General features: G+C 44.9%; 2 protein-coding genes across 3 annotated transcripts in view; one reads left to right on the top strand and one right to left on the bottom strand.

Annotated features, from left to right (window-relative positions):
• The window catches only part of LOC134446820 (CD81 antigen-like), a 22,682-nt gene extending 12,154 nt beyond the window's left edge, over window positions 1-10,528 (bottom strand). The window contains exons 1-2 of the mRNA XM_063196112.1: window positions 10,266-10,528; window positions 3,060-3,174 (exon numbers count right to left, since the gene is read on the bottom strand). Coding sequence (XP_063052182.1) covers window positions 3,060-3,174; window positions 10,266-10,331 — 181 coding nt within the window. The 5' untranslated portion in view covers window positions 10,332-10,528. The remainder of the gene's footprint in view (window positions 1-3,059; window positions 3,175-10,265) is intronic.
• Window positions 10,529-11,642: 1,114 nt separating this feature from the next.
• Window positions 11,643-27,500, top strand: part of kcnc1b (potassium voltage-gated channel, Shaw-related subfamily, member 1b) — a 46,678-nt gene continuing 30,820 nt past the window's right edge. For both annotated transcript variants that reach the window (XM_063197148.1, XM_063197147.1), the window contains exon 1: window positions 11,643-13,202. In XM_063197148.1, the coding sequence (XP_063053218.1) occupies window positions 12,636-13,202 (567 nt within the window). In that variant the 5' untranslated portion in view covers window positions 11,643-12,635. The remainder of the gene's footprint in view (window positions 13,203-27,500) is intronic.

Raw genomic sequence — 27,500 nt, 5'->3', positions numbered from 1 at the left:
CGGTTAATTTTTTTTTCTTTTCAAATCAGGGCCGAATAAATTGTAAGTTTAGACAATAATACAAACACTTTCTTCAGGCTACCATGGCGCTAATGGCAGGGCACTTGTCTATTATGTGGTCGACCCGGGTTCGATTCATAGCCGGGTCCTTTGCCGGCCCTTCCCCGTCTCTCTCTCCCAACTCGCTGTCTCTGTTTCACCAGTCTGATATACCTATGTCTGATAACCCCCCCCCCCCCAAAAAAAAAAAAAAAAACCCAAAACACTTTTTCACACTTCTCGTGAAATGTTCTTTATTCGTCTGATAAAGTCAGCCAAAGTTGAATGTAAGCCAGCGACTGATTTTGCTAATGTGTGCAGGTTTTGTTTTGTGTTGTCTCTAATGGCAATACAGAGGGGGGCCCTTTCGGGTGATTTTGTCCTGGGTCTAATGATCAAAGCTGTCATTGGCCATGGACATGAAAAGGAAAACTTGCTACCGTTTCCTGCACCCCTACCTATTATATTATATTATATTATATTATATTATATTATATTATATTATATTATATTATATTATATTATATTATATTATATTTATGTGAATGTATATTTGAACTTTTGCATGTTATTTTTGGAAATGGTTGTTCAGACATCCTGTATCCTAGTATGTGTGAATTTTTGCCATTCAAATATTTTGAGAACATACTTTTTAAACCTATAAAATGCATTTTGCAATGCAATTCAATGCAATGCAATGCCCAACACAAAAATGCAATGCAATGCCCAACACACTTGGGATCTGAGTGGGGATATTAGGAGGCCACCAAGACGCCACCTGCACTGCTGGAGACAACTGTTTTATGAACACCGGAGATGCTTGAAAAGAAGAGAGACACCTGCCTCTGACATCTCTCAAGGGTTTTGAGGGTGTCTGTGCGCTGTGTGTGTGTGTGTTAGTGTGTGTGTGTGAGTGTGTGTATGTACACAAGCTGACTCTGAAAGGCTGGAAGGCAGTAGAGAGGGGGGTTAGTGCAAAGTTGTGCAAGGAGCTTTTGAAGATTCTGAGTGAATGGCAGGCTTTTCTGTCTGGGAGGTGTATGGCAAGTGGCTTACGCATTTTTGCTGCTATCTTGCTGTGATATCAGTTGTCATATTTCTGTCTAGTAGTCAGCTACTTAATTACAAATGTCTAAAATAGATATCAGAATAAGGGGGCTAATACAGTAGTCTATGCACACTAAAGCATGCACAGCCACCATGAGGCAACTAATTGCTATGCTTCGGCCACCACTGATGTCGATGCGTAGCAAGACATGTGAAATGCATCGTCATTGTAGAAGATACTTGTGTTGCTGTGGAGAATGCAATAATGTGTCTAAGGAACGCACATTAATATGTGTTACTGTGGGTCGTGTTGCTCACGTCAACTAAATGCTCAGAAGAACAAATGTAGATATGCTCTTCCTCTCCTCTCCTCTCCTCTCCTCTCCTCTCCTCCTCTCCTCTCCTCTCCTCTCCTCTCCTCTCCTCTCCTCTCCTCTCCTCCTCCACTTTCCTCTGCTCTCCTCTTCTCTTCTCTCCTCTCCTCTCCTCTCCTCTCCTCTCCTCTCCTCTTCACTCCTCTCATCTCTTCTCCTCATCTCCTCTCCTCATCTTCTCTCCCCTCCTCTCCTCTCCTCCTCTCCTCTCCTCTCCTCTCCTCTCCTCTCCCCTATCCCCTCCTCTCCTCTCCTCTCCCCTCCCCTCCCCTCCCCTCCCCTCTCCTCTCCTCTCCTCTCCCCTCCTCTCCTCTCCTCTCCTCTCCTCTCCTCTCCTCTCCTCTCCTCTCCCCTCCTGTCCTCTCCTCTCCTCTCCTCTCCTCTCCTCTCCTCTCCTCTCCTCTCTCCTCCCCTCCCCATGCGTGACCATAGGGTCAAGAAGCACAAGAAGGGCCGAGGTGAGAGGCTGAACTCTCTCTCCCATCCATCAAGAGGAGAGACTGGTGGCCCATGGGGTCAGATTAGGCCTATGGCTCTGAAGAAACACACACAGACACAGACACACACACACACACGTGTATGGACAGTCGTGCTCGCGCGCGCGTGCACACACACACACACACACACACACACACACACACACACACACACACACACACAGGGCAAGCTGAACTGTGGGAGCGTGACAACCCTTAGTAGCTTAGTGCGCTGTCCACTGGCATCTCTATTCACTTCCTGTTTCCTGTCGACTGTGCTCTTGGTGTGGTAGAGGTCACGCCGTCACGGCTATTTGTAGGCACCCATTCATGAGAAAACTCACCGGCCATCACACAAACACACGCGCGCACACACACACACACACACACACACACACACACACACACACACACACACATACACACACACGCATGCAGGCATGCACGCACGCACGCACACACTTCTACAAGGCGCAAGCGAGAGCCACGCCCACCCTGAAGGACCTGAGGACCTGAACGTTGGCCTGCGCTGCGCAGGTTTCCTGGCACATATTCTGGGCACTCTTCCCTTCCCTTCCTGCCCTCCGTGGAAGTGGCAGGACTTCAGTAGAATGTACATTTTCCTCTTTCTCTTTCTCACTTTTCACTTCATAATGTTATGTAATTGTTGTTTATCAATGTGTTTGTCTTTACTGTACATTACATTCGATATGTTCAGATCACTGAGGCTGAGTATTATTTCATTTGTTTACTGTGTGTGTGTGTGTGTGTGTGTGTGTGTGTGTGTGTGTGTGTGTGTGTGTGTGTGTGTGTGTGTGTGTGTGTGTGTGTGTGTGTGTGTGTGTGTGTGTGTGTGTGTGTGTGCAGACGAGATGATGTTGGGTAAACAGTATGTGCTTTTTAGAGTATGTTTGCATACTCATGTACTGTAGAATGTGTTTGTTTATTTACTGAGGTAGAATGTGCATCTATGTTTACTCGTTGATGTAGAAAGTGCTTGTTTCATTGTTTACTTACATACGCATATGGAGTGTATTTTGTTTTGTTATTTACAAAGTATACTACGCTTGTTTACTTCATGGCTACGGAGTGTGTTTGTTTGTTTGTTTGTTTGTTTACTCACTGATGTAGAACGTGTTGGGCGCCTGCTGGTCCTGAAACTGGATCATGAGAAGAGTACTCGTCTGGTTGTCATGACGAAGCCACAGGGCCACACCCAGAATCACGCCTCCTGCCAGCTGAGGGATGAAGCGGTGGGGACGGGGGGTAAGGTAGGAGGGGGGGGGGGGTGGGAGTTGTAGCATGGGGTGAAGGGGGTAAGGTAGGTGGGGGGGGGGGGGGGGTTGTAGCATGGCGGTGAAGGGGGTAAGGGAGATGGGGGGGTATAGCATGGTTGTGAAGGGGGTAAGGTTGGTGGGGGGGTAGAGCATGGGTTGAAGGGGGAAATGGACGTGGGGGGGGGGGGGGGGGCACAGGAAACAGAGACCTTACTACAGCAGCACAGCATGTCAAGTGTGGAGACCTGGTCATGACAGGAAGGAAACAGGGCTTTGCACCCTTTTTATAGTTATGTCTTCCTATGAAACACACTCAGCGGGGGAGCTGAAATGCATGTGCATAAAACTAGCTTGAAAAGCAATACATTGAGTCATACTGTGCCTTCTGGGCACACGTAGCTACTAACTGAAAGCTTCAGGTCAATTCAAATTTAATTAAATGAACACAATTATGTTCACATAAAATAAATGCAAAATATACTTTTGAGCATTTCAGCACCATGTCATCCGTTCCAATCATGGCTTTCGTATTAATATCAGATTGCTATCAAGTCTTGTGTATGATTGCACAACCATTTCAAAGTGTTTATTCTTAGAGATTCATCAAAACAGGAAGAGAGGAAGTCCCGTCGGCCCTTTATCAACTCGGCTCCCCTTTAACTCATTGACGCCTAAGGCACCTGCAAAAAAAGGTGCTGAATGCCTGACCCTTTTTAAGAAAAGCTGCCCTCAGCCTATAAAAACCTAAATATCTCAGCTTCTGGAGCACATAAAAATGTGCACTAAGTTGCATTTAAACACTAAGACCCTCAACTTTCATTAGAATGTGTTCATTCATCTCAAACAAACAGAGATTTTTAATAAAGTTGTCTCAAATCTCATGAGCCTGAATGTTGCGTAATGCAGCTCCAGGCGCCAGGGCCAATGTTGCACAACGAAACATCAGGCATCAATGGGTTAATCTGGTCTCCGAGTCAGAATCAAAGTGGCCCTCATTTTAGCTCATAGTAAATCTATTGTTTCAGATCGCTGACAGACAGACCTGCTGTACCCCTCGAGTCCTCTGAGGTCCATCCTCTCATCAAAAACAAACCCCAACAAAATATATGCACCGACACCGACAGGCAAACACACACACACACACACACACACACACACACACACACACACACACACACACACACACACACACACACACACACACACACGCACACACGCACACGCACACACGCACACACACACACATACACACATACACACCTTTTTATCAAAGTGTAGCCAAACAAGGTGTGGGAGTGTTAAACAGGATGTGGCTGATATGTGTCCACCGGGGTCAAAGGTCAGGGGTGAGATGAGCAGTGGCCACATGTGGAAAACAGCAGCATAGACAACAGCACTACAGCTCTACAGACTACAGACTACAGACTACAGACTACAGCACTACAGACTACAGCACTACAGACTACAGACTACAGACTACAGCACTACAGACTACAGCACTACAGACTACAGACTACATCACTACAGCACCACAGCACTACAGACTACAGACTACAGACTACAGACTACAGACTACAGACTACAGCACTACAGACTACAGACTACAGACTACAGACTACAGACTACAGCACTACAGACTACAGACTACAGCACTACAGACAACAGCACTACAGATTACTGCTACTACAGGGGTGTCATGAACACTGGAAAGACACACATTAAAACAGTAGGAGGAGCTCCTAGACACATACGCATGCACGCACACATGCACGCACGCACGCGCACACACACACACACACACACACACACACACACGCACACACACACACGCACACACACACACGCACACACACACACACACACACGCACACACACACACACACACACACACACACACACACACGCACACTGAGGTCAAAGAGCCAAAGGTCCATAACATAAAGACAACACATCCCCCATAAGACCTGTGAAGATTCTCAATCATCTAAAAGAGTTTAGTTCTAGTTGTGACGTCTCCAGCCATCCCCCACTCACCAAACTCACATCTGCGTGTGGTGGCGGTAAGAGGGAGAGGTAGAAGGAGAAGAAGGAGGAGAAGGAGAAGTACAAAGAGTATAAATGCCCCCTTCTGATAGATAAATGTCCCATTCTCACAGATTATACGGAGCGATCCAGTGTAGTGAAGTGTGGGTGGGGGAGCGAAACCAAATGGCTAGCTGGCGGGAGAAGGGAAGTCCAGACTATTAATCATGCCAGACAGGGAGACACTAATGGAGGAAGCTAGCAGAGGAGTAGACGGGCGGGCGAGCGGGCAGGAGGGTGGGCGGTTGGGCAGGCGGGCAAGTGAGTGTGTAACGGAGGCCAACTAGCAGTGTGGCGTGGAACGTTCGCAAACCTCCCTCCTGAAGCCTCAATACAGTGCCGTAGCATTGGGCTATCGGACCGGCTCTTTAGCTCAGCGGTCTCGCATTGTGACTCTCATTGGCGAACCGATGCATTGACGAGATGGTGAGTTCGCGGCCCAGAGGGGGGCGAACTGTGCGGGCCCACCTCCATCACTGTGGTGCCGTTGACCCGGATGGGAGTGAGGTTTAGGGGGAGAGTGCAACGGAGGCCAACTAGCAGAGTGTGACGTGGAACGTTACTAAACATTCCTCCCAAAGCCTCAATACAGTGCGGTAGCATTGAGCTAGCAGATCGACCCTTTAGCTCAGCGGTCTCATATGTCTCCCATTGCCAAACCGATGCGTTGAAGAGGTGGTGAGTTAGCGTTCCAGAGGGGGACGAACTGCGTGGGAACACCTCCGTCACAAGTGGGCTTTCCTATAGGCCAGTGTTTCCCAACCAGGGGTACGTGTACCACTAGGGGTACGCGAGCACACTGCAGGGGGTACTTGGAAACATCATGTAATTTTATCAAATACATGTAGCTCAGTTACATTGGGATAGAGAAAGCGGTATAGAACTTGACTTAGGGGGTACTCATGGCACAACAAGAAGGCTTGGGGGTACACAAGACAAAAAAGGTTGGGAAACACTGCTATAGGCTACCATTGCACTGGCAAGGTCCATCATCGCAACTGTGCAGCATATGCGGCATGGCCATCTCTGAATCAGTGTCTCATCAAGGCCTTCAGGTCTAAGAAATTACAGTTGTAATTGTTAAACTGTATGCTGTTTAAACATTTTGTATTGCTTATTGGGTAACACTTTATGTTTAGGGTTCACATGTTAGCCACTAATACATGCCTACGTAATTCCTGTCTGTATCAGTGAGTTATAGACATAGCCTACATTAAGATAAATCAAGTGCCTACTAGGTCCTTATTACAACCATATCCACAATATGGGTCTCAGTGGAAAAGAACAAGAAATGTAACTATTTGTATCATTGCATGGTATTGTATTGTATTGTATGATTTTCATTGTACCAAATCAGTTTAATCCTCTAATGTGTTATTTCAGTGTGAAAGGAGCATAAATGCCATGTAGGAAAGCGCATTTCCTAATTGCAGGAAACGTTACAGTGGTGACTCTATGGTGACGGCATGGGTTGTACTTGACATACTGTATATAGAGTATGAAAAGGAAAATGAAACTAAATCACATGAGATCTTCATCAGCTCTGTGTCAATCCACTTAACCTTGCATTGTTTTACAATGTCCGGCTGGTATAAATGGAAGCGACTGTTGAAGAGTCTATTGTCATATTACCTCAGCCTTATCCTTTCCGCACCCAATTTTAAGCCTAAACATAATGTCTGTGCTCTTTCGGGGTAAGCTATTAAACAACTAGAAGAATGTGGGTCAACGAGAAGAATACGAAATTAAACTCTCTAAACGTTTTTTTTTAAAATTCTGACTGCAAAATGTACTGTGTAAAGTTGGACGGTGGACAATCAGAGCATGCTCTTCGGTTATCATTACATTACCTGATGCTTTTATCCAAAGCGACTTACAGATATTACAGATATTACAGGGTATTGGATACAGTCCCTGAAGCAGTGTGGGGATTGGTTCCTTGCTCAAGGGCATTGCAGCCATGGATGGAGGAAGGGATTGGTAAGGCTAGGGATGCAGTATGAAACGAAGCATGAAGGATGTCTTCTTAGTAACATCTTTTAGTTAAAATGAGTGTGTTAGTATTATAACATGCTAAAAAATTCCAACAAAAAAAGACTAGGCCAGAGATGACTGGAGCACTCAAATACTTTTTTTTTGCATTGAAATATTAGTCATTATGTTTGCAACACAATAATAGTAAAAAAAAAAAAGTATTTGGGTGCTCAAATCATCTCTGGTCTAGACTTTTTTTGTAAGCCTCTTTGTGCAGATGGGGTCGCCATGCCGGCCAATTTACTATTTGCTGAAAATACAACATCACAACACCATTTCTATCACATTACAGAGAGCCTTAACTTACAGATTAAGACAGCCATTACAATTTTGGTGACAGTAAGGTTATAACATAGGCTCTGCGCTAAGGGGAAGGAGGGGGAACAACTTGATTTCAACCTTTGTTTAAAGTAGAAGCAGAAGTACTCTTACAGATATAATTACATAGTAGTATGTAATTACAGAAGTTGAAAACATGTAATAGCATACCACTAGTGTTGTAACTACATTTTAAGACTACTTGTACTTCTATTTCATACAACTCTGATTTCAACAACATTGGAGTATTGTGGACAGCCACTTTCTGCAGTACCCAGTAGAGAGAGGCCCGGAGGTCTACTAAGGTGATCCACCAGCTGCATACATATACACTGCAGGCAGGTGAGGTCTGGCTAGCTGCACAGCACAGGGCCACCCAATCCAAACAACACAGGGCATGTGGCCGGCTGTCCAACAGTACTGCACACGCAGTGACGCACCAGATCAACACAGAGAGGTATTTTTGTACTTTAATGGTTTTGGCTCTCTCTCTCTCTCTCTCTCTCTCTCTCTCTCTGTCTCTCTCTCTCTCTCTCTCTCTCTGTCTCTCTCTCTCTCTCTCTGTCTCTTTCTCTCTCTCTCCTTCTCTCTCGTGCAGGGTCCTGCTGTGCCGCAGGTTTTTACTGTCCAATTCAAACGCACAGCTTGCAACTTTGACTTTGCACCATTCGCACAGCAAGAAGAAAGTCAAGCTTAAGGCTGTGTTAACGCTGCGGAACAAGTCTCGAATGTCTGCGCTTCAACAAAAAATATCCTATTGCTTGCTTAAGATTTTTTTTGGTGTGTGTACAGTGTGGCCTTGCTGAAAGTAACAACAGGAACCAAGCACTCCTCCATATTTCTGGTGTAGGATGGTAAAGCAGGATACACATGTCTCTCAGCCCTATGCCTTGCACAACCTGACTGTCATTTCAAGGGAAGTTGCCTCTGAAAATCCTATCCACTGCCAAAAGACACACCATTCCACAGTAATGTTCAGATCATGCGCCCAAATCAGCTTTCAAACATCACAGAAAAAAACATGATCATGCCAAAGGTAACTGATTCATATTATACAGAAAAAACGACTGTGTCAATTCAACTCTGGTACCTAATACAATCTAGAACATGTAATATCTACTCTCTAAGTTTTGAATTAACATGGCATTTTCTGCCGTGCAGGCCTGTGAACTGGGATTTTTTAGTCCTATCAGTACTTCCACAATTAGGCCTAGTTATAGTGTCTTCATTCAGTTGACAGAAGTAAGTGCGGATGGCAAATACAGTGACTGAATAACCATTATATAGAAAAACAATTGTGTAAAAATGCATTTCGACTTGGTCGTTACCATTCTGATAACAGCAACTTCATAACAGGGGCCATGCCTTAAAACATTAAATGTTATACTAATCTTCTTCATTTCAATAGGCATGTTAATGCGCTATACATGTCCAAAGTGCAGCCAGGGGGCCATATGTGGCCCGCAGTCCAGTTTTTAATCATCCACAGTAGATTCTGAAAAAATAATTGAATATGGTCGGCACAGTATAAATTATTCAATTATTGAGCTAAACTCTGTGTGCTTAGCAGAGTCCTAGCACACTAGCTTTGTTTACATTTCTGTATTTGACCCTCACTTTAAAACATTTTGGGCACCCGTGTAATATGCTGTTTGTGAGTAAACAGGGTTGACTGTGTTCTGGTGCACTGCAGCCCCAATGTCCAGGGCTCCTGTTCTTGCTCATTCCACCTCTCTCTCTCTCTCTCTCTCTCTCTCTCTCTCTCTCTCTCTCTCTCTCTCTCTCTCTCTCTCTCTCTCTCTCTCTCTCCAGCTCCAGCAGAATGCCTCAATTACAGCATGACTTTAAATAAAACACAGACCACTGCCCACATTGTGAAGGGAGCACCCAATTCCTCCAAACCCGACACACACACACACACACACACACACACACATGGCCAGGACACCTCTCTCTCTCTCTCTCTCTCTCTCTCTCTCTCTCTCTCTCTCTCTCTCTCTCTCTCTCTCTCTCTCTCTCTCACACACACACATGCACACACACACACACGTAGGCCTATGAATACTAACTTAGTGGCTCTGAAGAAGTCTCACGCAGGGTATCTGCACAGCTGTACATCTGCACATTCGTAGTGCTTGTTTTTAAGTACGGATACTGAGGCACTCAAGGCCAGCAAAACACCCACATTCATCCCATGCCGCATGACATGTGTTTGTTCCTGTACTGCGCTCCACCAGAGAGAAAAACGAAATGCTCTACTCCGTGTTTACAAACGCACTGCCTCCTAAATTAAACTGCCCTGTAAATCATCTTGACTGTGGATGTTTTGTGCCTTGGTATGAAAAAAAAAGTCGTACAAGCAGGAATGAAACTGATTGGAAGGGTAGTAAGTAATGACCTGTTGAATAAATCCACTTGTTGCGCATGCAGCTAGACCTAGGCGCACTGGAGAAAGCAGATATTGCCAAAATTCAGAAGAACCGCAGACTGAGAGAAATTCCTGCCAGAGATATCCACATTCCAATGATTGTCATTTTAACGCACCGTTGGGCTTATCTATTTCTTGAGATTTAAACTATTTTCAGACGATCGTCCTACTGACTCAAACACATACTCACCCAGAACACGAAATTGAAGAAGAAGAGCATGTATTTGATACATTGTGAGCACCCCGTGACAGCCATTGCTCTTTGATTTTACACTTCGTATCCTAGAGTTTCAAACTATAAAGTTGATGCACTGATGGGGGTGACGATGATGATGATGGTAGTGATGCTGGTGATGATGATGATGGCTGTGCTCCTCCGGCAGAAGTTGTGCTGTCGAGTGTGCGTAGAGAGGAGTGTCAGAGGCTCACATCCAGAAAGGAGGCGTCTAGGTCTGTCTGAAAAGAGGAGAGTCTCCTGACTGTTTAAGCAGAGCGGGGCCGGGAGCGCAGCCACAGCCTTCAATTAAGACTGAAAGCCGGGACCGAGAGCCAGCCCACCAAGTGATGCGGCCAAAGGAGAGCAGCGAGGCGATCAGAAGGCTTTTCTCTTTGCTTCTGAAAAGCGGAGCACTTCAGAGCCAAGGATCGGATGGCATTTAACTTGAGAATGCAAGATTCTTCAACAGGAACCTATAGAAATGTAGAAGGAAAACTCATTGAGTTTCTGAAGTGGTTTTGTGTTGTGATGTGATGATGTAACAAGGAGGAAATAATAATAATAATAAAAATCAAAGTAGGGCCTAATGCAAAAGCAATTACAATATTCGATCTAGTATTTTGACAAATGAAAATGATCTGTGAAAAAGAAATGGCATGAACCAGGGGAGGATATCTTTAAGCGTTTTTTCCCCCTCGGGAAAAAAACTGAACTCACAAAACTGAAGAAATCTAAAAGCCTAACTTTTACGTATGCGCACACGTTTGATACATTCTCAAAGAATCTAGTTCTACACATTCCAAATCAGAGGAAAATCAGCGTCCAGATATGTTGGTGTCTCACAAGTGAAGAGCGCTCTCTGTTGGCAGTATTGCTGTGTTGTGGTTCCCCTCACGAATCCGTCCAAATTTACTTTCAGTTAAGTTTCGCCTTTTGGATACGGATGGACATAGCCTGATATTTGCAGGAGTATGTAATGTTGTTTTGTCTGGTTTTTGACAATCAAACTGTTAGCCTGGATTTCTCATGCATTGTTTTGACATGCACCACGTTGAAGATGACGACACTCCTCGCCCAACAAGGACGACCTGATATTTCCTTGACCTTTGAGTCTGAGTCTAAATATTCAATTACAAATGATATGAAATATCCCTCGCCCCCCACGCAAAGCCTCAAAAATCGGAGGAGCACGAGGGGTCGAGCTGCATATCTCGTGGGGACCAGCTGATAATGAGCCGTGGGACCGTGCGCGGCACGTACACACCTTCTCCTTTCGAGGCGGAGCCCTTTAAACCCAATTCGCCGCCACACAGTCGCCCAGGCAGCAACAGCCTTCCAGCCGACATTCACGTTACCTGGCACCTGAAGGCAGCAGCAAAATATTCGCAGACTACATTAGGTTCCCGCGTCTGAATTGTTTTTTACACGGATCACCCTGTTGCTTCCGCCTGCAATGCCTTTAAGTGACATTGGAGGGAACGGAACAGCCGCCAGTCGTCATTGACCCCCGCATATAGGATTTACGTGACTTCACACGCTGCCTATTGTTTTGGCGATCAAGACGTAGGCAACCCATCTCCGATGGATGACAGGAGACACCAATGATCCAACGTAGCGCATGAGGGGGTGAGGTAATTGGCAGTCACGGGGTCGATGGTAAGGAGCTAATAGTGACTGCATGTGTGTTTATGAACAAAAAGATACTTCCACTTGGAACCAGGGAGAGCGAGAGAGCGCGCGAGGAAGAGAGAGGGAGGGGGAGAGCCATTTGACAATACAGGAAGGTGACTTGGTTTGATTATGGCTCTTCGGGGAACTGGCGCTGTCCGTTCAGCACCACTCCAGTTACCTTTCTCAGTATGACATCTCGCCGGGAATGACTCCTTGGAAAACAACACAGGGTGTCACAACCGTGGATTGACTTCACTGCCAGGACGCGTATTTTGGGTTCACTCGACGGGATTATTCGGCCTTTTGAGGCATTCATTTATGGAAAAACGTCGGCTGCGTTCTGGGCTTTTGTCTCTGTGCTTCTGTGTGTATTGAATTCTTTGGGAAATAACAAATTCTTGCTTTTTTTGGGAACAAAAGGAACACCTACTTATATTGATATACCCTATCGAAAATAAAACTATTTTTATACTGAAGGATTTTATATTTTCCCATTCAATCGTTTGGATAGCTTGAGGACATTCAGTTCCATTGGAAGACAGGTTGGTGTTTTTTTTTCTCTCTATGCACATGTTGCACAGGTAGGTTGCAGCTGTGTGTGTGTGTGTGTGTGTAGCCTCCAGGGAGAGTTGAGATGGCCGGAGCGGAGTGGGGACATGCCTAAGGGTCGCGATGGGCCATAGTGACGAGAAGGATCGCGTAGTGATTAACGTGGGAGGGATCAAACACCAGACCTACCGCGGGACCCTGCGCACGCTGCCCGGCACGCGTCTTTCCTGGTTAGCCGAGCCAGATGCGCACGAGAACTTCGACTATGACGCCCAGGTCGGGGAGTTCTTCTTCGACCGCCACCCGGGCGTCTTCTCCCACATCCTCAACTACTACCGAACCGGGAAGCTCCACTGCCCGGCGGATGTGTGCGGACCTCTGTACGAGGAAGAGTTGGCTTTCTGGGGCATTGATGAGACGGACGTAGAACCATGTTGCTGGATGACCTACCGGCAGCACAGGGAGGCCGAGGAGGCGTTGGAAAGCTTTGGTGGAGCCGGCCTCGACCCTCACCACAGAGAACCCGAGGAGGACACCCTCGCCCCGGAGGCGGCTGATGGAGACGAGGGGGTGGAAATGACCCGCAGGCTTGCTCAGGACTCACCCGAGAGCAGAGCCGGGCGTTGGAGTCGATGGCAGAAGACGGTCTGGGCGCTCTTCGAGGACCCCTACTCGTCTAAATATGCAAGGGTGAGTGAGTGGAGACGCACATTCATCTTAAATAATGTTGCTGTGTGTGGAAGCGTCTTGTATGATGCTGCTTGTTATGAAGGCTCAGACCGAGGCTATTTTATCACATGGCAGACACCACATAATCCCCATATTGCTCATAAATGTCACATAGATTGCTTATACAAGCGACAACCTGACATGGGCTTACCATGTCAGACTCAGGACGCATGGTAACGCACAGCGTAGGTCGGAGAGAGCACAGCAGGAATCATTCTGTGCTACCAAGCCACACAACCTAACTTGAAGCCACCACACTGGCTGTTTCGAATGACCTTGAAGCGGCTTCGAGGAGCAGCACTCTTTCAGTGCTGTGTGCATGCAACTTTAGATACTGCTACCGTTTTACACCATGCTTTAGCTACACATACCGAATTAAATTCTGCGAATTGAATAGGACACTGGACCCTCAGTAGCACTAAATATCTAACTGCCAGTGTAGGCATTTTATTAAAACGATTAGCTGCAAACTACATTCATTTCTTTTTTTCTTTTAGTACCACTCTTTATCCATTTTAAAGGTTTGTCATTGAGGATTGAATCACTACCAGGTCACACTGTGCACTGTTGGTTCTCTTGTCACTTTTTTTGGGAGCTCAGTCGTCTTTCTCCACCATGTTGCATGATGATGATGATGACCCTTAAAGATTGTCATTTATTTTCTCATCTCCCTCTCTCCCCTCACCCTGTCGGGTGTTGGCTGTCAAGTCAATATAGGTCAGCGCCTCCTCTCCTCAGTAGCGGGCGCGATGGCCCCAGGCCATGGATAGGCATGGCACAAGCTGATCGTGGCAGCTGGCCAGGCCCCGGAGAGGTGCCAGTTTAAAGTTGCCCATCTGTTATGTATGGTGACGCCATTGCAGCTAATCAAGGACGGTGTCTCTGGGTGCCACAGAAACCGCAACACTTGTTTGTGTGTGTGTGTGTGTGTGTGTGAGCGCGCGCGTGCTTGTGTCTGTCTGTCTGTCTGTCTGTATGTCTGTCTGTCTGTCGGTATGTTTGTGTCTGTCTGTCTGTCTGTCTGTCTGTCTGCATGCTTGTGTGTGTGTGCTTGTGTGTATGTTTGTGTGTTTGTGTGTGTGTGTGTGCCTGTCTGTCTGTCTGTCTGTTTGCATGCTTGTGTGTGTGTGTGTGTGTCTGTCTGTCTGTCTGTCTGTCTGTCTGTCTGTCTGTATGCTTGTGTGTGTGTCTGTGTATGTGTGTGTGTGTGCCTGTCTGTCTGTCTGCATGCTTGTGTATGTGTGTGTGTGTGTGCCTGCCTGTCTGTCTGTCTGCATGCTTGTGTGTGTGTGCCTGCCTGTCTGTCTGTCTGCATTCTTGTGTGTGTGTGTGTCTGTCTGTCTGTCTGCATGTTTGTGTGTGTGTGCATGTGTGCATGCACACGCATGTGTGTTTCTTCATGGTGGTGTGTTTGTGTGTGTTTACGTGCATGCATGTGTGTGTGCATGTGTGCATGCATGCGTTTGTGCATTTGTGCATGCATGTGTGTAAGTGTACATGCATGAGTGCGCTGTGTGTACGTGTGTATGTGTGTGCGTGTGCGTGTGTGTGTGCGTGTGTGTCTGCCTGTCTGTCTGTCTGTCTGTCTGTCTGTCGGTATGCTTGTGTCTGTCTGTCTGTCTGTCTGTCTGTCTGTATGTGTGTGTGTGTGTGTGTGTGTGTCTGTGTATGTGTGTGTGTGTGCCTGTCTGTCTGTCTGCATGCTTGTGTGTGTGCATGTGTGTGTGTGCCTGCCTGTCTGTCTGTCTGCATGCTTGTCTGTCTGTCTGTATGTCTGCATGCTTGTGTGTGTGTGTGTGAGTGTGTGTGTGTCTGTCTGTCTGCATTCTTGTGTGTGTGTGTGTGTCTGTCTGTCTGTCTGTCTGCATGCTTGTGTGTGTGTGTGTGTCTGTCTGCCTGCATGCTTGTGTTTGTATGTGTGTGTCTGTCTATCTGTCTGCATGCTTGTGTGTGTGTGCATGTGTGCATGCATGCGTTTGTGCATTTGTGCATGCATGTGTGTAAGTGTACATGCATGAGTGCGCTGTGTGTACGTGTGTATGTGTGTGCGTGTGCGTGTGCGTGTGCGTGTGCGTGTGCGTGTGCGTGTGCGTGTGCGTGTGCGCGTGCGTGCGTGTTAGGCGATTGATGTGTCATGGAAAGGGCGGGTGTGTGTTCTTACTTGATTGATGCCCAGAGTAGTTTACAGTGGGAGTAGTCCACCTATTCACCTTGACCTTCAAATGGGATAGAGCTTCACAAAGAGCCCCATGACACCCACACATGGGTAATTCCAGCCCAGACAAAATGGATAATAGTTATAGCCGTTCTTGGAGCGGTAATATTGATGTGAGCTATTACTGGATAGTAAGACCTAAGGGGCAAAGCAGTGGTCTCACCACTGTTTGATAAGGTTATTATCAGTGTTGTGACTGACAGTTGAGATGCATAGGCTTTCTGTTTCATGCCCTTTGTGTGCCTTTATTAGAAAGGCCAGTAGACTGAAAACAAGAAAGAGACACGGTAGACACACGACCCAGGCTGGACCCAGTGCCCATATACTGCATGGTATGGTGGATTACCTCAGTACACCACTGTGCCTCCTGATGCAAGAGTCTTCTAGGATTACCATGCCTCATGAACAAAGTGAATGACGTCAAAATCATCCTCATCTTCCACAAAAAAACGTGGTTAAGGCAGGGTTAAGGCTCTCTGTAATGTCATAGCGTTGTTATGATGAAGTTGAGTCTTTTTAGGAATGAGCGGCCGGCGAGCCCAGCTGCATAAAGAGACTACTGTATGATTGATGCCTCAGAACAGTTAACAACAAGAGCAACCAGAGGTAGCAACCGGGCCCCTGGTCAGTGCTAGATGCACATCACTGATTCTTGAGAAAGTCTCAGCAATAAACTGCCAATTCTGTTGGAAATAAACAATATTTTCATGAACAAAATGAATCCAGGTAAAGACCCAGGGGTCTGTTTCACAAATGTACAGTCGTTTGAAATATTTAAGTGTAATTGTATTACTTTTCATAAACCTGCCCACACCCTGTAAAAACAGCTGTCCCAAGGACAGACATCATCATTTCAATTGACTTCAAATGTAAAAATCACTGATATTATTGAATAATATCACCATGATGTGAAAGTCCATATTGAAGTGGTTCTGCAGATATGCGCATAGTGCGTGTAAAGCAATATTTACTACTATTTTCTGATTGCTCAAAGTTTGTCCAGCATATTAGTCACCACCGTCAGATTTTTTTAAAAAGACAATAAAATCAGGTATGCATAAGGTCATTGTCATTACTTCGGACCCCTTTTCAAACCTTTAGCTCTACTGCCTACTTCACCATCACTGAAGCTCCTGTAAGTTTACTAATTTCTCCTCAATTTGTTAATTTGTTTGGACACGGGTACTGTCCCAACCATAAACTGTCAACACCGTCGGGGATTTTAATAGTATTATGTTACATTAATGTTAATTATATATGCTTTTTCATAAGCGGCATGAAGCCTGTAAGAAACAGAGCGAAAACGAAGTGGCTTATGTGAGCAAAAAAATGCATAATATGTAAAAGAGTGTTTTTTGTCTCACACCGTCAGATGTCACCACCGTCAGATTTTGTTCCGCTCATCATCTTGTTCCATATTTTACTAAATTGTGCTGGTTAATGAAACATTACCAGACATGTTAGTAATAATTGTGACCCAAACTTATACTCTAGCCTCCACTGAGGTGCATTTGGAGGGTTTTTTGTCACAAAACCTGACGGTGGTGACATCTGATGTAGTTCACAAAAAAGCATGTGTTTTACATGTTTTACAAGTTTTAAGAATATGCTTCCAATAAGTATCTACAATTATGTTGAATTGTAAAAGTAATTCACTTAAATACAGTAAACATGTTTTTTTACTTCTAATTCTGTCTGACGCTGGTGACAAAACCAAGAAAGAGCCCATTTTATGAAAAATGTAAAACATGGGGAGCTTGGCCAATAAATTCACTGCACAGCCAAGACCCTCATCTATGATAATACACCTCTATATTTTGGATTTGAACAACTTAAAACCTGTTTATGCCACATTTTCAACAATCTAGGCCTACTTCCTAGAGTATCTAACAAATGAAGAAAAAACACATGCACAAACATGTTTATACTAGATGTCATTGACTTGAGAGGGCTATTTATTTTGCTAAATGTAGGTAATAATTAGGTCACTTTCACCACCTTCAGATTACTGTCACCACCGTCAGTTCTTAAGTCACCACCGTAAGAAGGAGTTTTGGACATTTTAAATGAATGTCCTTACAAAATTTTCCTTTGGAGTTGTTGAATTATCAAAGTAATAGCAAATTTAAGCCTACACGAATATTTGTGAAATTACAAAAAAATGTTTGATCTATTTAGGCATTAAGTAAGCATTGTCTGACAGCACATATTTTTAAATTAGAACACATGAAGCAGTATTAAAATAGAATGAAAGTGAATTTTCAACATTTAAAGGCGTATGTGTGAGCCAAAAAAACACACAGAATCACTTAAAAACTCCAGATACATATGCAACCAAATCAATACACTTTTTATTGCTTTTAATTGTCTCTGACGGTGTTGACAAAAAACAAGGTATGATCTGAGAAAAACCTGATTTCTGGGAAAAAAATCAAAATGGGGAGATTGGCCTTGTGCATTTCTGAAAAGCCAAGACCTTTGTCTACGAGGATATACCATATTATTTTGTAATTCACTTCGTTTTTTTCTTTCAAGATTACAACCTGTTTTAGCCACTTTCTCAAGAATCAGTGACATGATGTTGTGTGTGTTTGGCGCCCCCTGTAGAGGACCCAAAACATTGTGGGGGGACAAACACAGACAGACAAACAGAAAGACAGACAGACAGACAGACAGACAGACAGACAGACAGACAGACAGACAGACAGACAGACAGACAGACAGACAGACAGAGTCATTGCAATACCTAGCCCAACCCCCTCTGGTGGGGTGGGGGGACAGGTAATTAGTGATCTCCAGATCACCGTCCTCTTCCACAGACAATCATTAGACCCGACGCATGTTTACACATGTGGAGCACGATGCTTATTGGCTCCAGCATGGGGCTGGTTCATTTACTGCAAATCATTCGCTGAGGAGGAGACTTCTATTCTGAGACTGAGGACTACTGGAAGTGTTTGGCGAAGCTGCTCCATCGAAGAAAAACATCCTTTAATTAGATTCCTTTAATTAAATTGAAGCCCCTTAACTCAATTACACACTGTATTCACCGTGGACACATCCGTGTAACCGTCCTTAACCAGCGGAACGCTTTCTCACATTGGCACTGCTGTCCCCAGAAAGGGGAGAGAGAGGAGTCTCCTGTGGAGGAGACTTCATTCCAAGCACTGTGAGTTCAGGACCACTCCTTCCTACCGGTAGTTCCCTCAACTAATGCAACCCATTAGGACCATCTCCAGCAAATTAACAAGGAGTGGGAAGCCATCCAGGGAAATGGTGCTATTCTAGAACTCAGACGTTAATAAGGAGTGCAGTAGAGCAGTGGGTCTCAAACTTTTTGTGTGAAGTACCACCTGAGAAAATGTTGAGCTCTCCAAGTACCACCTTGACAACCAACATTAGAATATCGCAGTAAAGGCCTTCCATATTCACTTTTGCCAGTCAATACTGGAGAGGTTCATAATGGCATCAACAGCTACGGTCACATTCAGTCCAAGTTTTAAGTTTTTAAATGTCTTGCTTGCCTAGTATTATTCTGCATTATGTTTTCAGATTCATACAGTTCAATATTACAAAATGTGAGACCAAAGAGACATTTTCAACTGCAACAACTTGATCAGCCTTCAAATCAATGCACAAAAAAAAAATCTTCCAAGTACCGCCAGTGGTGCACCTACCACAGTTTGCACACCACTGCAGTAGAGAACCGTCAAGGGAAATGGTGCGATTCTGGAATTCATACTTACTTACAGTATAGCATGTACTGTACTACACTCAGGCCAGGGTGAGGGCTGGCCCTGTGTTGAGTTGGACAGCCGTGGACAGCCGTGGCCTAAGGGTCAGGGAGGTAGTCTTAAGATCAGAGCAGGGTTGCAAGTTTGAATCCCACCCTTACCTCTCCCTACACCTCCAGCCATGGATGAAGTGGCCTTAAACACAACCGTATCTCACTCATTTCGCGTATTCACGAAAAAAATAGATTAATTTTCGTGGTGCATTCACGTTATTGCCCGCCTTTTGTAAAGTCTTCACGAAAATAATAGATTAATTTTCACGCTGCCTATTCACTTGAATTGCCCGACTGTTGCCTAGCGACCCACTAGTTTGATGCCCTTTCGGTAGCCTACCGTCACATGGTAATCAAACATTTCAAACAAGCAATTTAGGGTTAGGTTTAGGGTCAAGGTTAGGGTTAAGGTTAGGGTTAAGGTTAGGTTTAGGGTTAAGTAGGGTTAAGGTTAGGGTTAGGTTTAGGTTTAGGTTTAGGTTTAGGGGACATAAGGCGTAAGTACCGAAAGGGCGTCGAATTAGTGAGTCCCGAGTGTATCAGCACTGTTCTGTCAGCACCCCCTCCCCGCCCCTGCAGACGTTTGGATAACCATAGCAGCAGTGGGGCAATTCAAGTGAATAGGCAGTGTGAAAATTAATCTATTATTTTCGTGAAGACTTTACGAAAGGCGGGCAATAACGTGAATGCACCACGAAAATTAATATATTATTTTCGTGAAGACTTTACGAAAGGCGTGAGATAGGGCTCTTAAGTAAGGCACCTAACCCCACATTGTTCCAGGGACTGTAACCAATACCCTGTATTTAAATAGATGTTGCTTTGGATAAAAGCGTCAGCTAAGTGTAATGCAATGTAATGGACTGCATGCAAAAACACTGATATGCTGAAACAATACTGATACTCCTCCTCAGGGCTCTAAATTAACTTTTTAAATTAATTAAATTAATTCTAAATAATTTTTTTAATCACCAGCCAAAATGGCTAGTAGATGTTAATCTTGCTAGCCAAACACACACTCACCAATAGGGTCAAAGTGGCTGGTAAGTTAGTCTTTTCTATCCGCCAAACTGAAATTTCACCAGCATTTGGCAGGTTGGTTGGTGTTAATTTAGAGCCCTGCTCCTCCTGCTACAGTGTAGTGTCAGAATAATTATGCTGTACAGCATTTCATACTTTGGGGTTTTTATTCTGAGGCCGATTCCAGTCAAGGCTGAGTCTCAGGTGGGCTGGTGGTCCTTTGTTACATTGCATGCATATGCACAAACAAACAAAACGTGAAAATGCACTGTATCTAGTCACACCATAACAATATCTAATTTCATAAGAACCTGCGCAGTATATCATAGTTTGCCTGCCAATTATTATCCCTCATACAGTGCAAAACAAAAACATGCTGTCACTCCAACCCCCTGCTTGGTAGCCCCCTGGAGGCTGAAGACATTATTAGACTATCAGCTGGAGAAAACCCCCTTGCTGATAAAATACGCCTTTTTTGTTTTCATGCCTAGAGTCACAAGCAGACATGTAATATCTGGAGGTCCTCCATCACCCACGCTCTGCTCTGGGTCCCTCTTGTTGCCATGCCATCTCATAATTGAGGACAGTTCATATGTCAAGGTCACATGGCCATACAGCCATTGCTGCTTTGCCTTTGTGCTGTTGCTCATACTACACACAACGGGACATGCTAGGCAGGCCCGTCACTAGGTTTGAGAGACAGGGGGGGCTTAGCCCCAGAGGAAGAAAATGCGCACGCATTTTTTCAACTCACCTGCTAAGGTTTTGTCTATGAATTCATTATTTTAAGAGCAAAGAAATCCTGCACACTGTCCATTCCACCAACAAACTTTAATACATTGTTTCGGTCATCCGACCTTCTTCATGTTGTATTAAAGTTTGTTGGTGGAATGGACAGTATTCAGGATTTCTTTACACTTGAATGACAACCCCACTGCGATAATATCCTACACACCTGCCCGCCTACAGAGGTGTGCAAAAGCGTCTACTTGAACAATTATTTTAAGAGCACCATACCGATTTTTAAACACTAGTTACAGTGATTTTTATTTTTTTATTCACATTTTAATGAACATTCCTTATATGTAAGCTAAACAAAACATTTCAAAATGTTTCAACTGATGAATATTATGTACGGAAGTTAAAATGATTAGATAAAAAAGCAGAGAGCATAATTTACACAAGGACTAGGAACTTAAGGAGTTATTAACTACGCGTCTCCAGGAGAAGCAGTGGTCAGGAAGAGATTCATTCAAACAAGTTCCTTACTTGGAAAACTATGCATCCCCGGCAGATATTTGGTCATTTTTACTCCATTACTATTTTGATCAGTTCATGTGTGTTTTCAAACTGTTAAGACAAATATTAAAGCTCAACTATAATTTAAAGACAATGTCAAATTGATTAATTACACGGGATTGTGAGTGAAAATTGGTACTTTGGGTCTGAAGATTTCATCCGTGTAAGTAATTACACTTTTCTCGAGGTGTTAAGTCACAAAGCACAATCCTACCTGTTTCCCCCCCGCATAACATATTGCTGTGCACCCTGCTTTTATTGCTGTGCAGTAGGATATAAGTGGCATTAAACAATAAATAAGCAACCATGAACTTGTATTCAGATTAACTTGCCTTCTTGGTGGTTCATATTCAGTGCTTTACTGCATTTGTTTTTGTAAAAATGTAAAAATTTGCAAAATCGTTTAAGGGGGGGCTAATACTAATGTAGGGGGGGCTAAAGCCCCCCTAAAATAGACCTAACGACGGCCCTGATGCTAGGTATTGTAGCTTTCCTTTCTGAAAATGAACAGTGGTATCTGAGGCGCTGAAGATGGGGGTTATATTGCACACATTTCATCTCTCGTGCAGGCTCAGGCATTGTTGGTGAGTTGAGGTGTGACATTTGGGGCACTGTACAAGGAGGAAGGTACAAAATAATGCTTGTTCTTCAAGCCGCTTGTTGTTAAGCGTCTTTCCACTGCTGAAACTAGCTTTTTTTCCCCTCACCATAAGGGAAATTCGCTCAAGGCCTTTTTGTTGGAAATGTGTCGTTTTTTATAAATGCTGCCAAGGACAAACTAGTTGAATGCACTGTGCACACTGTAGTGGGTCTTAGGGCCCTCCTCTGTATTGTAGCTGGCCTGAATTCAAAGAGGGATGACTGTGGATGTGTGTATAGACCTTCAGGGCGTCTTTGTCCTCCTGATACACAGCCTCCTCCATACAGAGGAATGTGGTGCTCTCGTCCCTCTCCCCACACCCACACTGGCCGGCCACTTTATTAGGTACATGGGTATATGGGTACACTCAGGGCTGGGCTGGGACAAAAAAAATCAGGCCGGCCATTTTCAGCCAAGACCGGTTCACCAGGCATTGAGAGAGACAATGAAGCCTGTGACAACATTTTTTAGTATGCGCTATTTTAACCACAACAGCCAAAATGAATATTTAAATCCGACTCGGAGAGGTCAGCTGTAGCGGCATGGGGACTGATACCATTGCTTTGAGGGACGATCAGGCCAAAATCATCAACAGTCCACCAGGCAAATGCCCTGTATGCCTAATGGCCAATCCAGCCATGGGTACACTGTGGTCATAAAGGGATGTACATGGTCAGCATATACATTCAGGTAGGCTGTGGCAATGCAGCTATGCTCAACTGGTACCAACCAAGTGCCAAGAAAAAAATACCCCCCACACCATTACACCAGCAGCCGCAGCAGTCTGACCCATTGAGACAAGACAAGATGTGTTCACGTTTGTTGAAGCCAAATTCTGACCCTACCATCCAAGTGTCGCAGCAGAAATTGAGACTCATCAGAACAGTCAATGTTTTTCCAACCTTCAATTGTTCAATTTTGGTGAGCCTATACAAATGGTTGCCTAAGTTTCCTGTTTTTAACTCATAGTAGTGGTACCCAGGGTGGTCTTCTGCTGTGGCCCATCTGCCTCATGATTCAACGCTATTGCATACCTCGGTTGTAATGAGCGGTTATTTGAGTTACTTTTGCCTTTTTGACTTTATTTATGATAGGACAGTCAAGGTGGTGACAGGAAGCGAGTGGGTAGAGAGAGACGGGGAAGGGCCGGCAAACGACCCGGGCCGGGAATCGAACCCAGGTCAGCCGCATAGTAGACGAGTGCCCTACTGTTTGGCCACGGCAGGGCCTACTTTTGCCTTTCTATCAGACCTCTGGCATCAACAAGGCATTCTTGCCCACAGAACTGTCACTTACTGGATATTTTGTCAGTTTTCAGACCATTCTCTGTAAACCCTAGAGACGTGCATGAATATCCCAGTAGATCAGAAGTTCCTGAAATACTCAGCCCATCTGGCAGCATGCCACAACATCCATGCCATGCAGTGGTGTAGTGGGGATTTTTAAATTGGGGGTACGCAATTTTGAACGTGATCAAATAATTAGGCAACTTATGTCAAACCCCCCCCAACTGTCCTTAATCTACCATCATTGCTTCTCCGTTTTCATCTGTTTGGTCAGTCATCTGCAATACTTCTATGTATGTGCTCATTCCTTTTTGTATTCAAACATGGGCAGGAGATTTTTTTTTTAAATCTCACTTCAGGAGAAGTGGGTGGACTGCGTACCCCCGCGCACCGCGGCCCCTACACCCCTGATGCCATGTACAAAGTCACTGAAATCACCTTTCCACCCCACTCTGATAAAGTAGATTGGATAAGAACAGTCACACCATGGAAAATGTATTGGCGCAACAGTGTAGTACGGAAAACACCGGTGGCGCCATGGTGGATGGAAAAGTGACTCCGGTGTGCATAGGCAGATGAGGAATTGGAATTTCATTGTGGGTGCAAGTGGTTGTGACTTCCGGCTCCCTTTCAAAGTGGATGCCCAGTTGTTAATGTTGAGTTTGTGGTCAAAGTAACTGCATCTGTCAGTCAGCATTAATTGTGGGGGACAATTACTGACAGATGTCAAAAATTCACGGTGTCCCAGGACCTGTTCCACACTCCAGCCTCGGCGGTGGGGCATTGCACTTTACCACCAGCCATGCCACCAGTACGGACAGCAGAAGAAGAAAGTGACTTCGGCATGGCTTCCATGGCCGTACTACACCTTTATGACGCCATTAATTCCTCTCGTTCTGTACTGTCTTTGGTGAGAACTGAAGCATATTATCTTGATCATGTTTATGTATCTAAATGCATTGAGTTGGCCCCATAGGATTGGCTGATTGGAAATTGACGTGAAAGAGAAGTTGGACATAACAGGTGTGCCTAATAAAGTGTCTGGTTGAGTGTATTTGTAGTATGCTCTTCCTGACCTGCGATTGGAGCCAAATGAATGGATGGAGGAGCGTGACCTGTTGATATGGCGTAGCTATCTGTTGAGCTGAGCTATGAACTGTTCCGAGATCAGGGGTTAGGGTGAGCGTTGCCAGATTAGGCAGTTTCCCCGATCAATTGAGCTGCTTTGGATGGCCGTCTGCAGGTTTAAAAAAGGGTAAAAATTGCATTTGGGCTGATATATATCCATAGAAATCAATAGAATATTGTTCAAATTGGGCAGAATTTAGTACTTCAAGGTGGGTTTTGAGCATTTTTTTGGGCTGGAAATCTTCAGTCTCATCTGGCAACCCTGGTTAGGGTTAGGGTTACGGTTAAGGGTTGGGTTAGGGCTGTGTTTACAGCAGGGGTGGACACACTGCATTCATAAAGATATTCCTTCTTTCTGTGCTTCTAACCGCGCGGTCACACCGCCAGCGTTGAACCCATGGAAAGATGCGGAAGTAATTGACTTTGTATGGGAGAGCAGGCGGCAGAAGCGTTAAAAGCCGCAAAGCGTGTCTAGAGTCAAAAGCGTCAAAAGCCGAGAGCGTCAATTGAACTTCACCTAAAAATATGTACTGAGCTCGGCGGCGGCAGCCGTCTGCCAATGGAATGTTCCCATTTTTCTAAACACGAGCTTCGGTTGGTCGAGATTCTTGGTCGAACGCTTCAGGTTGAATCTTTTGCCTCGTTCAATGCCCCTGACCTGTGCTTTCCAGGAAGGAGTCAGCAGTGTTTTAGCTCTTTCAACGCCGGCAGTGTGACCGCAGCATAATGCAGATGACTTCCCTAATAAGCTCATCAACCTGGCTGGAGGATCAGCTGACTTATCAGGTTGGCAGGAGCAAATACAGTAGGCCTATGTTTCAGTGTTATCACTCTCTAAACCTGGGGTGTACGCCACCGGCTGCTGGTAGGTCATTTCGTCGAAGCAGCCCATTTCAGTAGAACAGCTTCCATCCTGCAGGAGCTACATAGGCCTACTGTAGATCATAAGATATAGCCTGCCTGAGGCTCTGAAGCATCTCGTTGAGTTCAAGTGTTGAATGAATAAATAAATGACATTAACTGTCTTTTCTTTCCCCCATCCCCTACCTTAATCGTGTTTAGCTTTCATGCAAAGCCATTTTTCATGCACCTGTCCTGCAGTAGCCAGCCAGCAAAAGATGAGTTTTTAGAAGGCCTAATAATCTCTGAATCACACTGTCTGAGATGGTTCTCAGTGTGTGCAATGCGGCTGGATAGCATCAACCGTGACGCGACCACTGCTGGCCGGCTCTCCCACGCCCCAACATACTACCTCGCTGTGCCGTCTGGTTTTTAAATATATCCCTTCCGCCAGCCCAGAATACCAGCACTGCTGTTGATGTCACAAATCCGCAATCCACAGCACAGAACACGCTGCCTGCTTCCCATCGCTGGCTTGGCTTATTTGGGTACGATTTTATTTCCAGGGCTCACTATACACGTACGCACAGCAGCTTCGTTTACAACTTGGCGTGTGTACTCTGTGTACTCACTCGAGTTTTGTTTTTCCCAGCCAGACAGCAAAGTGAGGCCTCGTGAGAGCCCCTTGAGAGCTCGACACCTCTTTATTTATAAAGCGTATTTAATTACAGTATGTATTTATTATTATTATATCCAAAGGGCAAGATAGCAGACATGAAGAAAGAAAACAAACAGGAATGGTCTACAGTACATTAGATTAACACAGTGATATACTATAGCAAATAATAACAAAAATAAAAATAATTATTGAAATATTACATGCATTATTATTATTATTATTATTATTATTATTATTATTATTATTATTATTATTATTATTATTATTATTATTATTATTATCATTATTATTATTATTATTATTATTATTATTACTGAGTGATGGCATGATGGAGTCCTGCGTGTGTGTGGAGGTTATGGCAGCAGTGGTATTGCATCAAGTCCCGTCTGCTAGTGTGCTGGTGCATGTGGCCACCTCTCTGACCTCCACGGGGTGATTAGCAGCAATTACAGCAGAGACAGGGGCAGCAGAGCAGAGCAGAGCAGAGCAGCACCACACCACTTTCTCACTCTCACTCTCATTCACCCACTCTCATTTGCTCACTCACTCTCTCTCACCCACCCCCACCAACCCCTCTCTCTCTCTCTCTCTCTCTCTCTCTCTCTCTCTCTCTCTCTCTCATACACACACACACACACACACACACACACACACACACACACACACACACAAACACACACACACACAAACACACACACACACACACACACAATGACGGATGCCACAGGCAAAACTGGCCATCATGCCACATAAACCACACAGCACCAGGATGCCAGACAAACCGGACTGCACCACGGCAGGTGCCACAGACAAAACACGTAACCATGTGAACCAAGGTGCTAGACAGACCTCACAGCACGGACGGCACGTGCCTGGCGCACACTGATAGGATGCAAAAAAGGTAATATGCAAACACACGAAAAGAAAGTGAGAGAATATGAGCGTGTATGTGTCTCTGTGTGTTTATGAGACAGAGGCAGAGTGAATATGTGAGTGTGTGTGTTCTACAGACAGGATGTGGGAAATATGATCAGGGAACAACGATAATGACACTGGACGAGTCTGGAGTGGCCTGGAAATGTACACATTCAGAGCAACGCTAATAGGAAACAGGTTCTCAACTTCAAAACTAAAATGTTTGTGTGTTTTATCCCTTAAATGTTAAACTACAAATTGTACATTTTCAGACCAGGCAAAAAGATTGTCTGCACATTTCTACATTTCTGCAATGGATTTTGATTTGAATTCTCTCTGTATTCATCTACAGTGTGTTGGTGTTGAAGGCTGTGATGCAGTAGGTCAATTCCCAACCGTCCTTATCCTTGACGTAACTCACTTTCCAGACTTATTCAAGAGCAAGATTGA

The sequence above is a fragment of the Engraulis encrasicolus genome, chromosome 4 (assembly GCF_034702125.1).
Source record: "Engraulis encrasicolus isolate BLACKSEA-1 chromosome 4, IST_EnEncr_1.0, whole genome shotgun sequence".
NCBI classification, from domain to species: Eukaryota; Metazoa; Chordata; class Actinopteri; order Clupeiformes; family Engraulidae; genus Engraulis; species Engraulis encrasicolus.
The sequence above is the reverse complement of the archived record's forward strand: the minus strand, read 5'-3'. Positions and strand labels throughout refer to the sequence as shown.